The sequence below is a fragment of the Eptatretus burgeri genome, chromosome 5 (genome assembly GCF_056783735.1).
Source record: "Eptatretus burgeri isolate ZD-2024b chromosome 5, Ebu_testis_v1, whole genome shotgun sequence".
In the NCBI taxonomy this organism is placed as follows: domain Eukaryota; kingdom Metazoa; phylum Chordata; class Myxini; order Myxiniformes; family Myxinidae; genus Eptatretus; species Eptatretus burgeri.
Window position 1 is genome coordinate 77,502,655 of NC_140965.1, and position 24,812 is coordinate 77,527,466.

General features: G+C 41.4%; 3 protein-coding genes across 9 annotated transcripts in view; 2 read left to right on the forward strand and 1 right to left on the reverse strand.

Moving 5' to 3' along the window:
* Positions 1-6,727, forward strand: part of METTL15 (methyltransferase 15, mitochondrial 12S rRNA N4-cytidine) — a 55,701-nt gene extending 48,974 nt beyond the window's left edge. For 3 of the 4 annotated variants that reach the window (XM_085882507.1, XM_085882508.1, XM_085882509.1), the window contains one exon: positions 2,714-3,856. In XM_085882507.1, coding sequence (XP_085738633.1) covers positions 2,714-2,882 — 169 coding nt within the window. In that variant the 3' untranslated portion in view covers positions 2,883-3,856. Of the gene's footprint in view, positions 1-2,713; positions 3,857-6,078 lie in introns of those variants that run through there. The other variant, XM_085882510.1, reaches the window with a different exon arrangement.
* The window catches only part of ECD (ecdysoneless cell cycle regulator), a 464,207-nt gene that overhangs the window by 63,057 nt on the left and 376,338 nt on the right, over positions 1-24,812 (forward strand). The gene's annotated exons all lie outside the window — the stretch shown is intronic.
* LOC147026746 (synaptotagmin-15-like) overlaps positions 5,166-24,812 on the reverse strand; it is an 84,966-nt gene continuing 65,319 nt past the window's right edge. The window contains exons 6-7 of one of the 4 annotated variants that reach the window (XM_085882512.1): positions 14,420-14,599; positions 5,166-5,498 (exon numbers count right to left, since the gene is read on the reverse strand). In XM_085882512.1, coding sequence (XP_085738638.1) covers positions 5,362-5,498; positions 14,420-14,599 — 317 coding nt within the window. In that variant the 3' untranslated portion in view covers positions 5,166-5,361. The remainder of the gene's footprint in view (positions 5,499-14,419; positions 14,600-24,812) is intronic. The other 3 variants (XM_085882511.1, XM_085882514.1, XM_085882513.1) reach the window with 3 other exon arrangements.

The following is a 24,812-nucleotide window of genomic DNA, read 5'->3' on the forward strand; positions in this document are numbered from 1 at the left end:
GTTCGACCCCGTACTCCGAGCCAGCAGAACCCCAGAGCCAACCAAGGTGAGGCACGAGGCTCAGCAAGGCTACCAGACACGATCAAACCAGGGCCGAATCAGCGCAACAAAAAGCATGCTCCCAGCACAACAACCTCCACCCCCCAAAAAACGGTCTTTCTGTCCCGATCTTCTTCCTCTCCCTTTTCGACCCCGAACAGAACCTTTTTATCCTCCCGTCCTCGTCACTTCCAATCGAGCCGTTTTATTGGCCCACCGCCGTCGCCTTCCGCCAATCGTGATCACGGGGCGGAGCAATCCGCAGCACTGTCCTGTGACGTCACGGCAAGCCTCCAGAGAATACTAAAAGGGGTTTACGCAGACACACTTACCATATCCCGTGTCCCTATCTAATTACGTGACAATTATCATTTCCCCCTTGAAGAAATGGACATTTACTAGACAACTTATCACCACTGAATTGCTACTTATTACATCGAGATCCTGGTACACTCGAACAGCATGGCATACCTAATTAAACATCCTAATTACCCTTTGAATGCATACCCCCCTCAAACGTAACAAAAAAAAAAAAATATATATATATATATATATATATATATATATATATATATATATATATATATATATATATATATATATATATATATATATATATATATGATAATTATCGTTGCAACACCAACAAGTAAAATGCCAGCCTGACAAACAGCATTTTATTTGAATGTGTGCTTGGTTGCAAGCCAATGCAACAGGTCAAATTTGAATGTGTGCTCAGTCCTGTAATTAAGGTTTCAAGCATGGCTGAAGCCCTATTGAATTCGTTAGTATTATTATTATTAAAGGCGTTTTTATGTTCTACTGACCGATTTTGTGGCGGATCTGGAGGGAAAACTGTTGGATGAAATTCAACGAAACTTAACACCATAATAACTCTTCATCTGAAGTTTATACTATGAAACATTTGATGACGTAGGTCACGTGGTATGGCGGCCATATTGGATTTTCTCCAAAACCTATAAACATCTTCTTCTCCAGAACGGATAACACGACAGCCTCAAACTTTTGCACACATTTGCATTGTTCCATGGGAATGTTAAGTTGTTAATTTGGTCGAAATCGTTACATAATTCATATGATTTAAAATGATGCCGATTCCCCTCATTAAATATGCAAATGAGAGTTGAAAAAATTTAATGACACATTTAGATAGCACATAAACAGGGGACTCCCAATATATTTATACTATGTCTGTATTTGACCCCAGTGAGCCCCCAGCGCCCCCCAAAGTTGAAAATCACGCATTTTTGAAATGTCATAAAATGAAAACAACGCTTGAATGAAATTCAATGAAACTTAAACAGGTAATAACTCTTCATCTGAAGTTTATACTTTGAAAATTTTGATGACGTAGGTTACGTGGTATGGTGGCCATATTGGATTTTCTCTAAAACCTAAAAACATCTTCTCCAGAACGCATAACCCAACAGCCTCAAGCTTTTGCACACATTTGCGATGTTCCATGTGAATATTAAGTTGTTAATTTGGTCAAAATCGTCACTAAATTTATATTATTAAAATTATGCCGATTCGCCTCATTAAATATGCAAAATAAGCAAATGAGAGTTGAAAAAATCGAATGACGGATTTCGATAGGCCTTAAAGAGGGGACTCCAAATATGTTTACATTATGTCTGTATTTTACCCCAGTGAGGCCCCAGAGCCCCCCAAAGTTTAAAATCACCCATTTTTGAAATGTCATTAAATTAAAACAATGGTTGGATGAAATTCAATGAAACTTATCCATTTAATAACTCTCCACCTGAAGTTTATACTTTGAAAATTTTGATGACGTAGGTCACGTGGTATGGCGGCCATATTGGATTTTCTCCAAAACCTAAACACATCTTCTTCTCCAGAAAGGATAACCCGACAGCCTCAATCTTTTGCACACATTTCCGACGTTCCATGGGAATGTTAAGTTGTTAATTTGGTGAAACTCGTTACATAATTTATATGATTAAAATGATGCCGATTCGCCTCATTAAATATGCCAAATATGCAAATGAGAGTTGAAAATTTTTAATGACAGATTTAGATAGTTCATAAACAGGGGACTCCAAATATGTGTATACTATGTCTGTATTTCACCCCAGTGAGGCCCCAGAGCCCCCAAAGTTTAAAATCACTCATTTTCGACATGTAAAATGAAACCAAAAGAAGATAGAGCTATAGTGACTGCACATTCTGGAAGATCGTTTAACGTCCTACAAGTTCGCCATTTACATTAATATGCAAATGTGTAGTTATTGGACTTTTTTTGGGACTTGAAACTTTGTCCAGCCTCGATTTGTCCAATGTGAAGTTTCTTTCTTTATCATGTATTGCTATCGGCTTTACAATCCTTCATTGATATAACATGAGGGACACCGTAGCGAGACCCCATTGCAGACTCAGTGCAAATTAAAGTCCTTTGACGTCGGATGCACGAGTTGAAGCCCGGGATTACTGGTTTACCAGTTTTAATTTAAGTTTAGCTTTGTTTGGAAAACAGAAAACCAAAAGCTTCCCCTCTGGTTACAGGTAAGGTTTAAATTACTTTTAATATTATCAGTTATTTGTAATGTGCATTTAAAATCTGCCTATCACAAATGTTGTATTAACCAACTCATCCTATTTCTGGCCCATCCCACCATCCTACCCTACTCCCAAGGAGGGTATTACAAGATTTGAAAGAATGCAATGAAGCTCAAAATGTGACTATGCAGGAAGCTGTCAAGTGGCACATCATGTCAAAGAAGGTTGTAAAAGCAACTTTTGAAGAGGTTGAACGAAATCCTTGTGCTCGCTCAGCCAAACTTCGTGCTGCCATCAGGGTTTGAAGTTTCACTTGGATCACTTATTTTAAAATACTCAAGATGAGGCTTGTGAAGGAGCTTGTCAACAGCAGGGCAGCATGTTGACCGACAAAATGGAGGTGCCAGGTGGAACAGAAATACAAACATGCAATAGCAGGAGAGTATGAGAAAAGGAATGATAGGAAGGAAAATGGATGATTCGATCAGCAACAAGACAAGAGATTGGGAGTGGGTATTAGAGAAATAAGGAGTTAGTGATTGCGAGTAATTTTCAAACACTACAAGGATGAGCAAGAGACAACAGAAACAGGTAGTCTGTTCCGCAGACAAGAGCATAGACAGATGAAGGGATGGAGTTCAGATTTACATTCACATTACAATTGTGTAGGGGAACCATGTGTGGGACTCTGGAGCAATGCATGTGGACTGGGTGAGGATGGAGGGATGGGAGTAGTGAAATGAGCAAAAGCAAACAGTCTGCCAACCTAGCGGCAATGGGCACAGAGCAGACCTTGGAACTCGGCCTCCTACTGAGATGTCCCAATAGCATGGAGAACCTTGGACTCTCCTTGGCATGAGCACAGTGGGAAGGAGATGCACCAGCCCAGAATAGGGAGCCATACTCTGTGAGACCACAGATGAAAGCCTTATAGTCTGTAATGAGTTCTGAGCAACTCGGATCGACTTGGAACTGTGTATAATACTGAGGCATCAGCCTGCCTTCGAACAAGTTTTGCAATATGGTCAATCCAAAACAGATTGTGACCCATTGTCTTTACTCCTTTTAAAGTGCTGTGCACATTTTGTGGTGTGGAGGCAGACAATGTTGTTTCTGAAGGGATAACGGGCTTCTCAAAAATGGGAAAATAATTGATGATGTCAATAAATATATTATTTGTTTTGTAACTAAGAAAACTTATTTATTTGTTTCTTGAAAATACTGTAATCGTTCACATTGTTCATGACAAAGAACATTAAAATTCCACTGACATTTGTTCTCAAGATTTTCCCTCATGAATTTTGCTGATACAGAATTAAGACATAATTTTGCGCTTTATTCTCGAAACTCATAGAAAACTTTAATCATCAACGTTTTACATCAATTTTACGAGTTTCCCAGGGATAATGACAGTCGCTTTAAATTCCTGAAACTTTCCTTTGCAGAAAGTGCCTTTCAAAAATGGGGCAAAAACTTATTTAAATAAGTGAAAGGAGTTCAAGAACAATAAAGATACAATTTGTTACCTCCACCACTGAAGTTGAAGGAGGTGATGTTTTCCACCCCTTTCTGTCTTTGTTTGTTTGTCTGTTTGTTTGTTTTTGTGCAGGTTTTCTCAAAAAGTTGTGGACGGATCTGGATGAAATTTTGTGGACGGTTTGGGTGTTTGCAAGGATGAAATGATGAGATTTTGGTGAAGATCCGGATCCGAACACTAGAATTATTTTAAATGATTCTTCATCATTGAGAGATGGGGCTAAATCGATATATAGCATCATATCTCAAGAAGTTGTCGACGGATTCTGGTGAAACTTCGTGAACATGTTGGGTGTGTGGCAAGGATGAATTGATTCGATTTTGGTGAAGATCCGAATCCGGATCTGGATACGAGAATTATTTAATCTTTAAAGTGATTCTTCACCATTGATTGGGTGAAAAATTATATAGTACTGTGTACAATGATATTTCGAAAATGTATTGGGCCCGATTGTGTTCTCGTGGATCAGGCTTACGTGGCGGAGGTATGCGCTCCATAAAGTTCCCTTCTACTTTATTTATCTTTTTTCCTCTTCCTCATACTCTGCAGCCGCTGCTAACACGCTAAATTTGTTTGGGGGAACTTGTCACGGCCCATACAGCATTTGCTCGAGTACCATGATGGCACTGTTTCCATGGAGACCACTATGGTGTTAAGCATTGCTGAGCATTCTGTTCCGTCGGAGTGCTTTCTTGAGCGGTTTGAATCGAGCAATCCACCTGTCAAGTGATAGCAAGCTACTTGCCAATGGAACACACACAGCCTGTGTATGCATTGCATTTCTGCTGAAAAAATATTATCCAACTTGATGTGTTTCTAGAAACAAATATAACTTCCTTTTTGCTTTGAACGAGATACGATTTCAAATATCACTTGTTTAAGGAATACTTTTGGAGGAAAACACACAAGATTATTGTCTCGGATGAAGTATAACTGTCTTTCGAATAGGCATCCATTAAATTAATTACTTTATTTTAAAGCACGCATTTATGTAAGTACTGGAATTATCAATAGCACTTGAGTCCGTTAATTATGTAATCCTATTCTAGGTACGGCACAAGATGCAAATAATTTTGGGTATTTGATGCCTTTATTCATAAAAATGCATTAAAAGTCCATGTGTTTTTTTTTTTCTTTTTCAGCAATCCTCAAAGCATGAAAGCTGAAAGATGAGCCAACAACAGATGAAAGGGGTTGTAGGTGAAAGGGCAGAGGGGGAGGTGTAGGAGGGATAGTGTGAAAGAAAGCTATTTTGGAGGCCCAACCATGTGCCAATATTTGACCATGTCTTTGGGGTTATTAAGCATCGCGTTCCAGTGATCCAGTTGCTGACCACGAGAATACATGAAAGGTCCCAACAGCACACGCCCCAGGGGCCTTTCTCCTGTGGAACATGACCATAAATAAAAAGATCAGGGATTTTTTTTTTCCCCTCGTGCATGAGTCAAGAATCATTAAATAAATAATTAATCAAAGCCTTCACCAGCAAGACTCATCATTCAAAACAAATAAGGTCAACATTAATAAATGCAATCTATTTAATACATTTGAACTGTTATATATTTTTTCTTTTCAAACTGAAAAAAATGTAAATGGCAAATTGAGGGGGGAAAAGCAGAAAGTGGAAGAAGTTAGTAAAAATAGATAGAGGGTAGAGGAACAATAAGGTGTTACGAAGATGTTTAGACAACATTTATGGGAGGGTGGGAGGTGGGGAAGGGAGGTTGTTTGGGTGTGGTGAAAATTCCCACTATCTGTGCATCAACAATTATACAAATAGCTGCAAACTCTTGAAACATCGTACCACGATATCATTGTTTTGTAAACCTTTGTAACATCTCACTTCTGAAATGCTATGTGATAATCCTTTATGTTCTCATTGCTGGAGGTTACAAAGGCCAGGTGCATTTTGCATCATTAAGAATAGATTATTGCTCTGATCATCATTTTCCTTTGCCTTGCAGTGATGGTTATTAACCCACGCGTGTGAAGTGAAAAGTGGGGTTAAAGGCGCTGTCACACCTTGACAATTTAGCCAGCGTATGCCGACTTATGAAAAATTTGTCTGAAACGCTGGCACACGTCGAATATGTTATGGGTAAGTTTTGTATACGTTAAGAGCATGCTGAAAAACACTGGCTTTCATCGTTGTACTTTGCGGTTGTCCTAAAATTTTAGCATGCTTGAAATTTTACGACGTATGCCAGCGTATGACTCACACGTTCTGCTACGCTGGCCATAAGTTGTAGGCACGTTATACGATCGTTGACACACGTCGACACACGTTACTTGTAAGTTACTCATGAGTCGAAACACGTCGAGGTAATGATTAGCGTACCCGAAACTTATTTATAACCTATGAGTAACGTGTTGTAGGCACGTTATGCGATCGTTGACACACGTCGAGGCACGTTACTTGTAAGTTACTCATAAGTCGAAACACGTCGAGGTAATGCTTAGCGTACCCAAAACTTATTTCTAACCTACGAGTAACGTGCTTTGAACCTATGTGTAACGTACCTCAACGCATATTGACGTATGTAGACTATTTGATTGACGTCTTCCGGACGACCACAGAACTTACTGAACGTGTTTCTAATTTACAGCTACCGTATAATGGCGTATTGGCAGCGTTAAAAAAAAAAAAACCAATATCTTCCAATATTTCGTCACGTGCCGTTACCTCACGTCCAATTGCCTCTTCAGTTTGCTCATGTCTTATTCTTAGTTCCTCCTCTGTGAATATTTTCTGTTTGATGATATTGTCACGTTGACGTCGAAACTTAAAAGCAAATGTCCAAATATATTTTAAAATTCGTGATAGACTAAAAAAAAACAAAAAAAAAAACAACAACAACAACTTCAGACATTTCCTCACGTGCCTTCACGGAGCCAAGGAGAAAAAAAGAAAATGTGCCTTGACGGAGAAAATAAGTTTCGGGTGTGCTAAACATTACCTCGACGTGTTTCGACTTGTGAGTAACTTACAAGGAACTTGTGTCGACGTGTGTCAACGATCGCATATTGTGCCTACAACTTATTCCCAGCGTAGCGGAACATGTGAGCCATACGGCGAGTACGTCGCAAAATTTTCAGCATGCTTGAAATTTCACGACGTACGAGACGTACCACGAAATATGACAGCATACTTCATCATTTTTCAGCATGCTCTTAACGTATACACAACTTACCCAAAACGTATTCGACATGTGTCAGCTTGGTTCGGCAAATTTTTCATAGGTCGGCATATGCTGGCTAAATCGTGAAGGTGTGACTGCGATGTTGACACTTTCAATTTTCAGGCGGTTACGATTTAAATCGGCATGCGGCAGGTTTTTAACAGGCTACGCCACGAGTTCGTCGGCGATACGTGCAGCGCGCTATGCCTAAGTTAAACTATCGTTGGGCATAGGTTGTGAACGCTGACAACAGGCTAAGCATTCGTTGGTATATGTTATCTGTAAGACAACGAAACGTTCTGTGCCCGTTACTAATATGTTATGCATACGACCAACACCTTATGAATATGACCAAAACTTTAAAAAAAACATCAATTTCAGTGTACGCCAACGTTTTACATACATTTTTATTGCTGGCTGTCATTGCTGTCACGTTGTCATTGCTGGCTAAATCGTCAAGGTGTGACAGTGCCTTTAGCAGTTGGTTCATGTCCATCCATCTGTCTGTCAATGTCAGTTTATGATTGAGGAACAACTTTGTTTCAATTGAATGTTATATTTTGAACACAAATCGGAAAACAAGCCTGAAGTTGATCAGTACTTTGTCTCTTTCTCTGAATTCGTTCTGAGTGGAGTAAGATAATTTTTTTAACTGTTTGCCTATCTGACAGTCAAGCACATTAAAAAAGTTATTCCAAACAGGAAACATGTGACTTGTTAGATAAAGTGGTGTAATAGACAATGCGTCAATGGCAGTAAATTCCGGAATTAATTTATTTATACAACTTTTACAATATTTCTTTTATTTATATTGAATGAAATACTTGAACACTGCAGAACACAAATCTGTTTCGTATCACTACAAAAAAAAAGACTGCTTCAATAACGCTAAACTTCCAGAATTGTTTTTGAACAATCTTTAAAATCATTGTTTTATTCAAATTGGTGAGCTCTCCTTCCAGGCCCTCTAAAACTAAGTTTCCAGTCTTGAAACGTTTTGTGTATTTTGTTATCGAGATTTGTGTCAGGGCTGTGGGACTGTACTTATTTTTTTAACCTCCGCCATCTTCGAAGATAGATGGAGGTTACTGTTTTCACCCCTTTCTGTTTGTTTGTTTGTGAACAGTATTACGGAAAAACTCCTCGATGGATTTCGACGAAACTTGGTGGGGGGGTTAGGTATGGTCCAAGGATCATGCCATTAAATTTTGGACTTGGTCCCCCCCCCCCAAAAAAAATTTTTAGAGAAAAGAATATTTTTTTTTTGCATTTCTATATGTTTTAAGTGATTTCCAACCCCCCCCCCAAAAAAATTGTTATCCCCCCAAAAAAATAGAGAATTTTTTTTGCATTTCTACATGTTTTAAGTGATTTCCAACCCCCCCCCCAAATAAAAATTACCCCCCCAAAAAATCGAATTTTTTTTTGCATTTCTACATCTTATAAGTGATTTCCAACCCCCTCCCCCCCAAAAAAAAAAATTGTTAGAGAAAAAAAATTTTTGCAACTTTTTTTTCAACCAAATTTCGATTTCTTTTTTTTGCATTTCTACATGTTTTAAGTGATTTCCAACCCCCCCCTCCCCCAAAAAAAAAGTTGGAGAAAAGAACTATAACTCTCTCAGCACTGTTGACATCATATTTAATGAATAAGATATAAGGTTCACTTGAGTGACCCAGCAGTATTGGCGGCGGAGGTTTTGCACTCTCCCGAGTGCTCCCCCTCTAGTTTCGTGTTGTGTTCATAACAGTTTTAGCGGGTAGTTGAATTAGTTTATTGAAAGAAGCAGGGTGAGGCCTCGTGATAAGTTTAGCATGAAGTCAGTTGAGGCTTTGGGAGTATGGGGGTGAAGAAGGTTATAAATAGAGACCGTAGGAGAAAGGATGGGTAGTACGTAAAATGTCACATTTGATCAATGTGAGCCACGTCAACAATGGGAGAAGTAGAGGGTTCTTATTGTTGCAGGAAGAGTGAGGAAATCGTCCACTTGAGGAAGGTTATTACCGGGTTGAAGGAACGCATCGATAATTTGCAGCAAGAAGAAGAATGTGAGAAATTTGAAGATAATAGTTGGTTACGGTTGGTGGAGTGAGGTTGCTGAGGATATTGGAAGTGGTGATGGTGCAATGGGGCGGGCAGTGGTGACGGTGCAGCGGGGGTGGGCGGTGGTGACGGTGCAGCGGGGGCGGGTGGTGGTGACGGTGCAACGGGGGCGGGCGGTGGTGACGGTGTAACGGGGGCGGGCGGTGGTGACAGTGTAACAGGGGCGGGCAGTGGTGACAGTGTAACGGGGCGGGCGGTGGTGACGGTGTAACGGGGGCGGGCAGTGGTGACGGTGTAACGGGGGCGGGCGGTGGTGACGGTGTAACGGGGGCGGGCAGTGGTGATGGTGTAACGGGGGCGGGCGGTGGTGACGGTGCAATGGGGGCGGGCATTGGCGGGGGCGCAGTGGGCACGGGCAGTGGCGGAGGTGTGGAGGTGCAGCGGGAGCGGGAGCAGGCAGTGGCGGAGGTACAGCGGGCACGGGCAGTGGAGGAGGTGCAGCGGGCATGGGCAGTGGCAGAGGTGCAGTGAAGGAGGTGCAGCGGGCGCGGGCAGTGGTGGAGGTGCAGCAATAGAAATTGGTTGAAATGAGGTATGGGAGGCAGTTTTTGTGGGTGATGAGATTATTAAATATGTATATTCTTCATTATGCAGGAAGGATTGTAGACACAGAATTCTGTGTAGTGTTGAAGGAGCAGGAGTTAGGGACATTGAAGGAAGGGTAAACAATATTGTGTCGAGTCATGGCAGGAAGAAGTTGGTTGCATCCACCTAGGTGTGAATGATGTCGGGAATGTTTATTCAGAGGTTTTGAAAAATTGATACAGGATATTGAGTAAGCGACTGAAAGCAAAGGGTTGTGAGGTCATGTTTTCCGGGATCCTCCAAAAATTAGTAAACAATATAGAAATTTAGCAGAGCAATAGATGTCAACCAATGGCTGGAAGAATGGTGTCGGGAGGAAGGTTTTACATTTTGGAAGCAGTGGGAATCATTTAGGGGACAAAGGGACTGTTTCTGGAATGATGGCTGTATATTAAATAGAAAAGGGGCCAGCAAGGTTTTCAGTGGGAATTGAGAAAGGAATTCAGGCTTTTTTAACGGCAGCGGAGGGTGGGGAAGCTATAAAGGAAGGAACGGATGAAGTAATTGGGATGAGTAATGCCAGGCAGGAAAATAGAATTTCAGGAAGGGAAAAGTTAAATATATTTATACCAATGCCAGAAGTTTAAATATTAAGATGGAAGAGCTTGAAGCCAAAGTAGATAGTGAGGAGTATGATATAGTTGCAGTGAGTGAGAAATGGTTTAAGGAGGAGAGTAAATGGAGGACAGGATTAGAAGGCTACAACATGTATCGGTGTGATAGGAAGGAGAGAATAGGAGGAGGAGTCGCAATCTGGGTAAAGGACAGCAATGCATCAAGAGAAAGGGGTGATATTAAGGAAGGAATAAATGTTGAGGATTCTGCGTGGGTAGAGAATAGAGATTCTAAAAACAGTAAGATACTGGTAGGATGCTTTTATAGGGCTCTGGGTGGGAAGGAAGAGGAGGAAGGAGGAGTTCATAAAGAATTCAAAAGGGCATGTGGTAAGGGAAGAGTATTGATTATGGTGGATTTTAACCTGCCAGGGATAGATTGGGTCCAGGAACAGGGAAAGGGCAGAGCGGATGAGGATTTCCTAGTTTTATTCCAAGATTGCTTTTTAACCCAGTTTGTAGATAAGCCCACGAGTAGGAGTGCAGTGTTAGACCTCCTTTTAAGTGACAATCCCAATATGGTGGAGGAGGTGGAGGTTGGGGAGTATTTAGGAGCAAGTGACCATAACATTGTGTGTGCAAAGATTCTGTTGAAGGTTAGAGTTCAGGATAGTAGGGTAAGGCTATTAGATTTCAGGAAGGCAAACTTTGAGGGTATGAGGAGAGAATAGAGGGGTATGGTGATGTTGATAAGACTTTTAGGTAGTTTGAGTATTGATGGGTGATTGTGTATGGATGTTGCTGGTGGGGGTCTTGTTAAAGGGGGTTGTGTGGTTGATGTGTGTTTTTAACCAGGCCCATGCCCCCTCTCCAAGGGGAAGAAAAGAAAAAAATTACAACCCAAAAAAATACAAAAAAATAATAATAAAATAAAATACAATTTTTTTTCTTTCATTAATTAAAAACATTGTTTTGTTTTACATTTTCTTTCTTCAATCTTGGGTTGGTGTGGTGTTCACGCAGGCATGATGGGCTGAATGGCCTCCACCTGTGTTGGATTTCCTTGTTGTCCTTGTTATTAAAATTGAAATACATACTTGAACACTCCATGGGGCATCGTGTTCGATGAACTCCAGTTATGATTTAGTGATTATATGCCTCCAAACTTTCTGATTGAAAAGGATGCACAAGAGGTCATTCATCTATGTTTATTCAAAACACTGTTAAGACGAGGCTCTAAAAGTATCTGCTAGAAATAGGCAATTTGATGAAGTGCTTGCATCCCACATTAATGGTACAGTACCGCACTGAACGGCGAACATATCGACATGAACAACAAAAAAAAATTTTGGGAGAGTTACTTTTGAAATAGGAATCTCTTACATTGGCAATAATATGAGTCATGCAACAGATGACTTGGATTGTTTTTCAGATTACTTTATTATTATTATTGTTGTTATTATTTTCTCTTTTTCTTTTACTTGTGTTTTTTTATTATTTTTTTTTTTTAACTCGACAATTATCAATTATCAACTCAATATTACAAGATAAAAATAATATTTCTAGATATATGTTTGAAATGATAATGAGCTTGTCACACCTTATCTCCATGGATCTGGTCTCTAACAAATGTTCCAAGTTTGAACAAAGGTCTTCTCCTACAGCCTGATCTCAGACTGTCAGTTCAGATTCAGACCCGGTCACTATACCCTAGACATGCTGCTTCTGCTCTCCCAACAATGTATGGAGGCCTTCAAACTCAGACATGATGATATTAGGACCCTCTCTGGAGATACTGTATCAGGGCCCTCTTACTTTCTCCACTCCCGTAGCCAACGTGTGGCTCTCAACAAGATCCTTTGATATCCACTCCCTGTCAATGCTGGAGTGCCCCAAGGCAGTGTCCTTGGCCCAGTCCTGTTCCTAAACTTCATCAACAATCTCTCTGAATCTCTGGATAAATCCTCCTTTATCACTTTGCTGAAGACTCCACCCTCTGCCATAGCATCTCTCATCCTTTTAGATAGCCAGGCAGCAGCCTCTTCCCTCTCTGCAGAGCTTGATATAATTATGAGCTGATCAAGCACTTGGAATATGTCTTTCAATCTTGACAAATGTCACATTCTCACTCCAGTCAATCTCATTCTGCCCTCTCTTGCTTCAAGACAGCTGTTTACCACCATCTCAGGTCATTGCCCATCCACAACGATTACTTTTCTACCCCCTTTGACCTTCTCCAAGCCCACTCCTTTCTGGGTTTCTAGTTTTTCCTTCCACTTCTGTGATTGAGAGTTTGTTGCTGTATTCATCTTGTTTACCCCTGGTGGCCTTCCCTTCCTCTCAATCTTACCCATGCCCCTTATTCGTCGAAGTTTGTAACTGGGTCGGGATTCAAACCCAGGCTAGACAGCTTCGAGGCAAGTGTGCGTACCTCCTTGGCGATGGTGTGTGTGTGTGTGTGTGTGTGTGTGTGTGTGTGTGTGTGTGTGTGTGTGTGTGTGTGTGTGTGTGTGTGTGTGTGTTATTTAGAAATCGACTAGTTTTGGAATCTAAAGTTATTATTCCATATATGAATGATATCAAGCCTGTTTGTCTTTTCGCACTCATGTTCAAATAATAGCTCAGAGAGCTGTGAAGTATTTTGAATTGTATGTGATCTCTTTGCTGCTTTTATTTTATGATAAACGATATCTTGGCTCCAGCTTGACGTTTGCATTTTAGTTAATGTGTGTGTTCCAAGGTACTCGTTAAACCCAAATCATTTCCCAAGACCACCCAACCAATTTACACAATATGAATCATTACTATCGAGCTTTTAGCATCACAAAAGAAGCCTCAAGTTTAGTGCTTCATTTTGCTTTGATCTGTGATTGTAAGAAACAATTTTTTATTTATTTATTTATTTTAATCTCAAAATGCTTCTTGTATTTCGACTTAGCTGCAGCTTGAGGACCATCATTAACCATCAGATCAGAGTGAAAAAGCCAAAAGGTTGAGGAGAGAGGTGATTTGAGTGGTTGCTTATAATCGCATGCTTGTGCAAACGGTCTACAATATCATGGTTTATTAAACATTGATGGAGGAGCTTGTACATATATCATGTGCAGAACAAAACCATTAAGAAAGAAATGTCAGCGTATTGCACTAATTATGCAAGGAAATGATTAAACAACGGATGCAGTTTGAAGGATGTTAACCTGGGATCCCAAAATCATGAGCAATAGTTTCAGGTGAAAATGCGTAGCTGGACATCCCAAACATTCACATAGTTGGAGGAATTTACTTCTTCTTCCTTCCAAGAAGGTCGATCAATCCAGGTGATTTCTCAATTTCCTTAAGCTTGCAATGTCCTCTTTATTAATTCAGCAAAAAAAGAGAAAAATCCTTGAAAAGTTGGGCCTTCATAATGACACAGACATTAGTAATTCACCATTTGTCCTGCCGTTTTGTCTTGCTTGTAGATCACTGATTATAACCGTGATTGCATTTCGGGTCATTGATTTCCGAGTGCCTCAAGGAGATTTCATGGCTGTGTTGCCAGATGCTTCCCCTGGTGTCCTCTGGAAACCTTGCAAAGCACATAATCTCCATTGGGGAGGCTGAGGAAGCATCGATGGCTCCCAATCTGTACAGCAGATGGCCAGTCTGTTGTTCTCAACGAAAGCTATGAAAGCACAGACAGACAGTTCCTAGATTTTTACTGGGGAGTCGATAGAACTCTGGCCTATAACTATGACTGACTCTTCTTCCTTGGTTTATTTGGGAGCACAAATATAATCAATGATAACATATATATATATATTGTCTTTTAATTCATAAAAAACTATACAACCAAATATATTTCCAATTGGTTACCTTTTTATGTTTATGTTAAGTTTACTTGCCTTTCTCTTCCTCATCGAAGTGAACTGAAATACAGAGATTGATTCGGTCCAAATTAGTTGGCAAAACCTGAAATTTGAAGCTTTTGTTAAATTCTGGGCAGTCTGTTCCGTTGACTGTTGCTGTTTTCTTGCACTTGATCAACTGGTTGTGATTATACAGCCACAATTTACAGTAGACACCTGCCATGCAGAACAAGGTAAAATTAGGAGTTACAAGGATCACATCATTAACATTAGCTTTTCCAACAAACCCACACATTTATTACCCCATGCACGTGAAGCAAAAAGTGGGGTTAAGCAATAAGTTGATGTCCGTATGTCTGTCTTATCAGTTTACGTTCGAGGAATAACTTATTTAAATTGAATGTTATATTTTGAACATGAATATTACGACAAGTCTTTAGTTTTAATGTAGTTTGGCTTTGAATTCATCTCGACCGTACATGCGCAGAAAGGAGTGAGATAATATTTTTACTCTGCCTGCCTGCCTGTCAACCCAAATTGAAAATCATTCCAAACAGGAAACTTACTTTTTGTAAGGGTGTCACAATGGACACAAACAACAGGCAAGAAGAAATAATGTAACGTGTTAGATGAGGGAGCAATGATGGAAGGAATGGTCGACCCCCTGCCTTCAGTCAAGAGGAGACCCTGAAACTACAAGCCAATCCACCCTGAACCAGAATTCTTCATTTATTTTTCATTTACCATGTTTTTGCTGCTTTTTAAATTGTTGTTTTCAATCCAACCCCCTTCCCTCCCTTAGCTAGATGTCTTAATGTGTCAGTGTGTTGGCCTTCGTGGGATAGTTCTGTGGCCTCTGTGTGTGTTAAGTGGATAGGTCATTTCAGCAAAGTGTTATGTGCACATCATTTGCTTATGATGCTTGTGAATCATTATTTAACTAAGCTTGTACAAGGAAGCCATTGTTTGCTGCTGAACTCGTACTGTGGAAAAGACCTGCACGTAGGAAACTGGCCCGATAGCATAAAAGGGGCATGTTGCCAGATACCAAAGGGTGTCTTTGCTCCCCTCCTCCCCACAAAATTGTGCAAACTTCCAGTTGGCTACCTTGCAGGCTTCAATCCGTATAGGACCTAGGGTCGTTTACGTCACTGCCCATAATCAAACAGAAGACCAAATACTGCATTGGAGTCATGAGGAGGAACCTGGATAGGATTCGGGTTTCAGCCGCTACTCCAAAACCCTCAAACCTATCCAGGTGCAGCCAAGTGGGCCTTACAGAAAACTTTCTGCAAGAATTCACTTCTCATTAGATAGCTAGATAGATAGATAAAGAAAGAGAAATAAAGAGTCAAAGAGATAAAAGAAAAAGCAAGAATTAGAATGAATAAAGAAAAATGTGAAAGGAACAAAGAACAAAGATGTCAGGAAGAATCCGGACAGAGAGATTTCAGCAGTTACTCCCCAGACTCAAAAATAGCAACATGTGCAAGCTACCAGAGGTTCAGTTCAGGAAGAATGTTTGTGAAGGTCGTTGGAGTTAGTCATTGAAGTAATGTTCTAAATGTCACAACCACAGTTACTGGAGTGTACCTGAAGAACTGGAGTGATTATCCAGTGAGACATTTAGTTTGAATTCAACTTCAACTTTTGCAATGGAAAAAATTTTTCACAGTTTTCACAGAATTTCTCCTGCAAATGTATGTATATATATATATATATATATATATATATATATAAACATCAACAGTTCGAAACTTCCAGAGAAACATTCAGTGATCAACATGGGAAACAAACATAATGTTGCACGAGTTAACATTTTAAAAACATATCACTGTTCTCAGTTTCTATGACTATGACATTGCTCATTACTTTGGGGAAGAAAAAAAACTGAAATGTATTCATTGGCATATCTTGCTAGTTTCCAGGCTGATACAACCCAATCTGGCAGCCAGACTGTCGCTTGGGGTCCACATTGAGTTGGCACGAGTCTGTCACAATCGTGAATTTTGCCTTTTTGAGACTTTAGGTTTGCACTTATGTGTGGTCTGGTCATTGCCTCCTGAAGATGATTTATTTGCAAATCGAACATGGTTCAGGGGGTCTTTAAATTGGATATGTCTAAGCTGTGCAGTGCTGGCTTGTGTATTGGGCACAGTGCAAGTACTATTCTGGACAGAGAATTCGCACAAGTGTGATCTATTGCACCGCAGTGTGGTCCCATTAGGCATCAGGACTTTCTTGGACCTTGGCTCTTGTCGTACCTTCATAGGACGACTTCACCTGGAAATCGGTTTTGATCGAGTGATTAAGAATTCTGACTTTGTCTGATATACAAAGGTGGAAAATTTTGACAAGCATGTCCATCGTTGTTGTCTGAAACACTGCAGAGACTGTCATATGAGTTGTTAGGTATTGTAGTGCAGACTGGTCTACTGAACATAATTTCGACTGCTGCAGGTAGGTTTGTGTCTGGGTGTAGTTTGCAATTTTAGCACAACTCTGTTGACGTCTTGACCTGACTGGTGGTGGGTATGAAGATGAGCTTCCAACCGGTTTATACCTTGAGATGAGCACTTACCATTGTCAAGGACAAAGTACACATGAGTGACTGCACAGGTGTAGTATACAATATCCCATGTGTTTCTGGAGTAGAGTACATAAGAGAGATCGGAAGGACCCTGGGTCAGCGTATTAAAGAACACCGCAAGGCCTTTAAATATAGTCACCCTGAAATATCGGCCATTGCGAAGCATCAGTTGAGAGCTGGCCATATTCCTCTATGTCCAAGGTCGGCAATCTGCGGCCCACGGCGCCTTGTCCGGATTTCCATTAGGTGCGGCCCGCGAAACATTTTTCTGAACTGACAGCAAATTTAACATATGTGAACATATGATTCTTCCACATATATCACAGTCTCTGTACGTCACAATAAATTATTTTCGCTTCCAGTCCACTTAACTTGGTCTTAAATATTTTTTCGTTGTTGTTTCAGATGGCTGAAGGTCTTAAGGTTCAATTTACAATTACATTTATTATCATTGATTTTAGGTGTGTTTGTTATTTTTTCGGGTTGGGAGAGGGGTGCGGCCCGCGAGGTGGCCCGAACAAGGCCCTGTGGCCCGCGGACTGGTTTAGGTTGCCGACGCCTGCTCCATATGATGAGATGAACATACGGGATACATCCCCAAACCATACTAGGAGGCGTACACTGGAGGCATGACACACTGGACAAACTGGGTCACCTCTGACAGAGGAGACCGTAACCTTGGTGCAGACGTATGGTCGTCTTGTACATCAGCACACTCGAGATGCTCTGGTAGGGGGAGAAAGGTGAAGACGAAGTGGGATGTGATGGCTTCCATTGGAGCTTCGAAACAACATGGACAGCGAGGTTGGAAAATGTAATTTACGTACACCTTTAATGGATGTGAGACTAATACGATACTACTTCCATGGGCTTGTGTTGGAATTAGCATATGGTCACATGATCTTGCAGAAGCAGCTCGGTGATTGGTCGACTGAGTAAGCCCACCCCATCCACCCGGATATAAAAGGGAGGAAAATAATGGGAAAATTTGCTCTTGAGAAAGACAAGTGGAGGTATGGCTTGCTATATTTCTGATCGAAACGTTGAGCCATTCAATACAACTATAGGTTGGATTACCCATTGTGGATCTTGTTGATATATGCATATTTACACAAACAACAAGACCCAATCACATCTCTTACCCATAATTAGAGGGAAAAACCAATCAGCTATCACCGAATCGATTACCTCAAGTGGCTAGGGTTTTACAAATGTATCCCCATGTTCTTCCAGCCAAATAAAGGAGCTACTGTTTGCTGTTTCAAAAAAACCCGACTGCTATTTAGAAAAGGGCTTACCTTGTGTAGCTTTTCTTGGTATGTATATATACATATATATATTTATATATATATATATATATATATATATATATATATATATATATATATATATGTATATATACATATATATATTTATATATATATATATATATATATATATATATATATATATATATATATTTGCGGTCACGGGTACCGAGACACCAGCTTTGTCACTCAGGGGGATTAATCCCCGGTTGTCCTCGGTAGAGCCGGACCTGGGGCCACCGCTCACAATTAACATTGTGGTACGGTGGGTTGTTTAAAACCACGAACGCCACCCAGTCAACCACGAGTTCCAGTGTCCGCCATCTAATTAATCCGTTTAACTAGAGGTCACGTGGTTACCTGAGTGGGGAGCGCGCCCTCGGCAAAGCACCAACATTATCTGATTAGATTTTAATTAGGGCGGTCGAGCGTTTTTAACCGCTGGTGCGTGCCGACGATTTTTTGGTCAAATCTGTGGTAATTACCTCCCAGTCTATCTCAGTTCGAACAATGCTAGACGAATAGAGGAAAGGACAAGCACGGACAGGCTGGAAATCGACAAATAATTTATTACTAATAAAATAAATAAATGAAAAGAACTTTTTATTTGCTGAGGTAAATAAAGAATTTCAAAGCAAAATCAATCAAAATGCCAGGAAAGAGACAAAGAGCAGAAGTTTAACGGGGGTTGACTTACTTACAGCAAAACACAGACAAGGGTACCCAATGGATCATTCAGGGGGAGGGGAGGGGGAGAAAATCGTCTCGCTCACCAGAAAGTCGTCCGTGAAGCAAAAACGTTCTGAAATGCGTGCGTGTCACGTCTGTCGCCAGCACCCAGCTTTGTCGTACAGCCTTGAACGCCATTCCACACACTCGCTTGCCGAAGCTCTGGGCAGGACGAACCGTCTCGCTGTTGGCGCTGGCCAGACACCCACACGCGCTCTTCCTTCTCCTCTTTTGCGTACCTACACCCGCTTCTTGCTCGCTTCTCTCTCGTACCTCTTTCGTTCACACTTTTTTATTATCTCAAAACGTATCTTTCTCTTCAGAACGTATCGCTTTCGCTTTTTCTTCACTCTCAAAACGTATTGCCTCACAGAACATCTATCTCGCTTCAGAACGTCCCTCTTTCGCCTTTTCCTCTCCTCACATCTCTCCTCGCAGAATATCTTTCATATCTTCGGGGTATCTCTACGGGGTACCATCCGCCCCAAGCTCACCCCACCCCACTGGGGCACGGTTACCATGATGACCCATGCACTTTCAAAAAAAGGCGGGCGTCGGAGCTCGCGAAAGAATGCTGCTGAGGAAAAACGAGGGCGGACTTCAGAGCTCATGAAAGAAATGTGTGTGAACGTGTCTGTCATAAAGAAAAAAAAAAAGAAGCTTTCCATAAGAGAGGGGATCTATCCTTTACCTTTCTCAACGCATCACATTTAAGATCCCATTAGACATGGGGATGGGGCTAATCTGAACATGCATTTAAGGAAATAACTGTCTGAGGACCTGGATGTGTGGATGCATTCATCAGACCGGATTCTAAAATCCGTAACGAGATATATATATATATATATATATATATATATATATATATATATATATATATATATATATATATATATATATATATATATATATATATATATATATGTGGGACATTTTCATAAAAGCGGTAACGGTAAAGACTTGCCGAGAATTTTTATCAAGCATATATTGCCCAGTCAGTGCAGAGGCCCTTATGGTGATCCTGCGTTGCTGACATCATTTGAACATTTTTCTCAGCCTTATAAGGGGTTCAAGCACTATTTTGAGGATATCAAAGAAAGTTGAGTTTTGAGTTTGTTCTTTACCGTTACCTTACCCGCTTTTGTGAAAATGTCCCATATAGTGTTACGGTTGTGGAAATTCACAGAGCACCATATAGGTCCTTAGATCAGTTATGTCGATAAGTCTGTGTTCAGATAGATTTCCCCACCGATGTTGAAAGGGATTTATTCGTGTAACCGGGCTGTGATCTTTGAGGTAGCCGTTTTTCTTTTGCTATCGTTATTTTGGGCCAACCGCATTTCAACCACCACAACCACCTTCTCCACAACGCCGACCACAACCACCTTCTCCACAATCGCCAACATACCCACAGACAACGAAAAACACCTTCTCCACAGCTGCCTTCACAACAAACACCTTCTCCACAGCTGCCTTCACAACAACCACCTTCTCCACAACCGCCTTCACACAACCACCTTCTCCACAACGCCAACCACAGCCACCATCTCCTAAACCACATCTCCCCCAATAACCAACAACGAACAACATCGCTTCACCTTCAACTCCGCAAACGCCGCCATCTTTGTGCCGGTCACAACGAGATCGCTGCAAACAGACGCGGGGGTTTCCTCGTTGTGCAGGGATGGTGATTTCACCCATGTCCGCTCTCCTTTGTTGGCGCCAGCATCGATGATCTCAACCACGTCCACTCGCTCCGAGCTTCGCCTCGAGATCGGATCAGGAGATTGAAGGGGGCGGAGCCAGCGGGGGGTCAGAGGTGAGGGATCAGAGATCAAACCTCACCTCACGGATCCCATATAACAGCGCGTAGAGCGCCAAGTCAGTCAGTCGGTCTGGGTTTGGAGTGGTGTGAAGAGCAAGGTTCGAGTCCAGTAGAGGGCAGTGGAGGTCTGGGTTCGCCGAGGCGACGGGAGCTGGGAGCGCAGCCAAGCCTGCCGTGCCGCGCAGAACTGCGCATTCGTGTGCGGGACGTGGGGAGAGCCGGAGAGAGGTCGCCAGCCAGCACGAACGGTCCGAGGTGATTGGGCTTCGGGACAGTCCGAGCGGCGCTGAGGGACGGAAGGGCTCTTAAAGAGAGCATCAACTCTAAGAGAGGAAAAGACTTGTTCGTTCCTCTGAGGCATTGCCGGCTGGGCCCAAATCACCAGGCCGCCCGAGGAGGCCTGGGCCGAACCGCGATCACGCCAGCTGCCGTGAGGACGGGACGTCGCGGGTTGCCCCAGCGAGGCACCACGAAGGAGAAGGTAACCAGCGTGGCCTCTCGGAGCTCCTTCGGTCTCCCGAGCTCTGAGAAACATTAAAGGCTTACGAGCCCGGGCCTTTCTTTCTGGGGTTTTGAATGAACGTTGTGGCACCATGTCTTTAGGTAGAACTGTATAAGTGTATGTAATTAATAGAACGGTGGTAGTTCTTTTTCTTGCTCGCGTCTTGTCCCTACCCCCATTCATTGCATGCTTGTATATCCCTGCATTGCTGCTTTGACCGTATATGTGTGCAAATAAATGTGCTTGTGTGAATGTTAATCCGTCGTCGCGTCCTTTTCCTTCAAATTGAACTGCCGTATTGCATTCGGAATATAGCTGGCTTTTAATAGCCGATAAAGTAATCGGGTCCAACGGGGCTGCGCGATAAATATCCCACTCGGTTATCCCAAAACGAAGCGAGCTGCTTAAGCGGCTCGTTTCAAGCGGGCCCCATTGAGGTACAGTCTCTCGGTAGTCTGCCTGCGCGATTAATTAGGTATATCGACAATTCGGCGATTCATCCTGTAGCGCGTGTAGAGTGTTGACTAGGCTGTGGTGTGCATTAAAAACACACCCGTAGCTGGGTTCCGGCGTTTGATCCGGAAAGCTGCGGCTAGATTGTCCATTTGGTGGGCGAGAGTGGCCGCCATTGGCTAGAAGCGGTCATCCGCACGCCGGCGGGCGGAAATCCACAACAATATATATATATATATATATATATATATATATATATATATATATATATATATATATATATATATATATATATATATATATATATATATATATATATATACCTATTCCTATAAAAGGCATCTCTTTCTCTCTATCTATCTATTTGTTCTTTGCACGGCTACATCTTTTGAGTTCCAAACTCGAGGTACAAATACAACTTTGTGTGAGGGCAACATAGATTATGTGGCCATGGCCTCGCATGAGGATGTGGGGTGGGATTGGGGGGGGGGGGGATAAATTCTCTACGAAAATGTGTGCTGTGTAGCACCACTTAGTGGTGATGGCAGAGGGTATTACAATTTCCTGGTACTTATTTACATCTCTCTACCCGCGAAACGCCGGGTAAATCTGCTTAGCATAACTTAACATATATAACATAACAGCATAACTTAACATAACACAATATATCTATACTAGTGCGGTATGCTTACACATTCTAAGCAATAACAAACCGTGCTTCCCCATTGTCTCGGGTCACTCACCTGCAGTGTACACAACAAGGCTGCACTTATTTTCATTTGCAGATGCTTTCCGATGGTTCTGTGATTTTTTCCCGGTGGATTGGCTTCGATGTCCGTCAGCACGCAAAAATTCAGCTTTCTAGCTCACCCAGAAGGTACTGAACATTAATATCATTGAGTCAGCAGTCAGTGAGTGGTTCGAATGAACTTTATATTTTAGATGTATATATATATATATATATATATATATATATATATATATATATATATATATATATATATATATATATATATATATATATATATATATATATATATATATATATATATATATATATATATATATATATAGCCTGGTGTTGGCGCAGTGGTTAGGGCAGCGGCTCGTGATCCAAAAGGTCCTGAGTTCAAGCCCCGTTGGGCCACTGAATTAATACACCAGGGGGTTGACTCAGCCTGTCATCCTTCCGAGGTCGGCGAAATGAGTACCAGTGTGCTGGGCCGGTGTATACCCCGGTTAAATAGGTGTACCATATCCCTGTGTCGTAAGAGGTGACCAGGGTTGCGTCAGGAAGGGCATCCGGCGTAAAACATGTGCCAAATCAGTATGCGGATCATACGGATTATCCGCTGTGGCGACCCCTAACAAGGGAGCAGCCGAAAGAAGAAGAAGATATATATATATATATATATATATATATATATATATATATATATATATATATATATATATATATATATATATATATATATATATATACTGTATCTCAGTTCCTGTCTGTGTGTCGTAAGTGCCACCCATTCTACAGGTCACAGCTTCTCTCCTCTCCCCCAGTGTAACAAGCAGCACCCATTAGCCAGGCCATGCCTTTCCCTCCAGCGGGCCAGAAAAGTGCCACACAAAGCCATGGTATGTTACTCTTAAATCAGAGATGTTTCGTATGATACAAATTGGGGCTTTTTTATTCTTATAATTAAAATTCCCAAGCAATGCCGGCAACAGCGATACTGAAATGGGGGTCAAAATTGCATTCTCAATGACATCATATGCAGCAACGTCTTTTAAAAAAATCCTCCCACAGAGGCAATGATGTCAGTTTTGCAAGGTATGCCATTGTCTTTCATTAAATACTTCCATTCCACTATTTTGACTCATTTCAGTATCGCTGCTGATTCTACCATTGCCGTGATTGCCTCCGTGCGTGGTATGTCGCCTAATGTGTGAACTAAAAAAATAATAATAATAACAACATTGCTGTACATGTTATGCCTGGTGTTGGCTTAATGGTTAGGGTGGTGGGTTTGGGATCCCAGGATCCTGAGTTCAAATCCCATTCGGCTGTTTAATTAATACCGGGTGGGGTTGACTCTGCCTGTCATCCTTCTGAGGTCGGCAAAATGAGTTCCAGCTTGCTAGTATCCCGTGTCAGAGTGGCGACCCATCCAGGATTGTGTCAATAGCCAAGGAGACTGCTACGGCAGCACCAACGCTCTGCACAGAGTATGGTCCCAATTGCTGGATGTCATTGAATTTTGCGCGATGGGATATTAGGCCTACATAATTAATGTTGAGATGAAAACAAAAATGGCCACACAACAAAGGGAGACTCCACAACAAAAGGAAACACCTTGATAGCCAATGACAAAGACAAGTTGCTCACAGTAAGTCACTCGATGGAGTGACACTCCACAAGAAAGGGAAACATCTTGACGGCAAACGAAAAAGAGAAGCTGCTCACTGTCAAGCTGAGACTGAGTAAGAGCGGCAATTTTGCCGAGACAGTATCGTCATCCACCATGCAGAGTGCCATTTGCTATATATATATATATATATATATATATATATATATATATATATATATATATATATATATATATATATATATATATATATATATATATATATATATATATATATATATATATATAGCCTGGTGTTGGCGCAGTGGTTAGGGCAGCGGCTTAGGATCCAAAAGGTCCTGAGTTCAAGCCCCGTTGAGCCACTGAATTAATACACCAGGGGGTTGACTCAGACTGTCATCCTTCCGAGGTCGGTGAAATGAGTACCAGTATACTGGGCCGGTGTATACCCCGGTTAAAATAGGTGTACCATATCCCTGTGTCGTAAGAGGCGACCAGGGTTGCGTCAGGAAGGGCATCCGGCGTAAAACATGTGCCAAATCACTATGCGGATGATACGGATGATCCGCTGTGGCGACCCCTAACGGGAGCAGCCGAAAGAAGAAGAAGAAGAGATATATATATATATATATATATATAAACATATATATATAAACAACA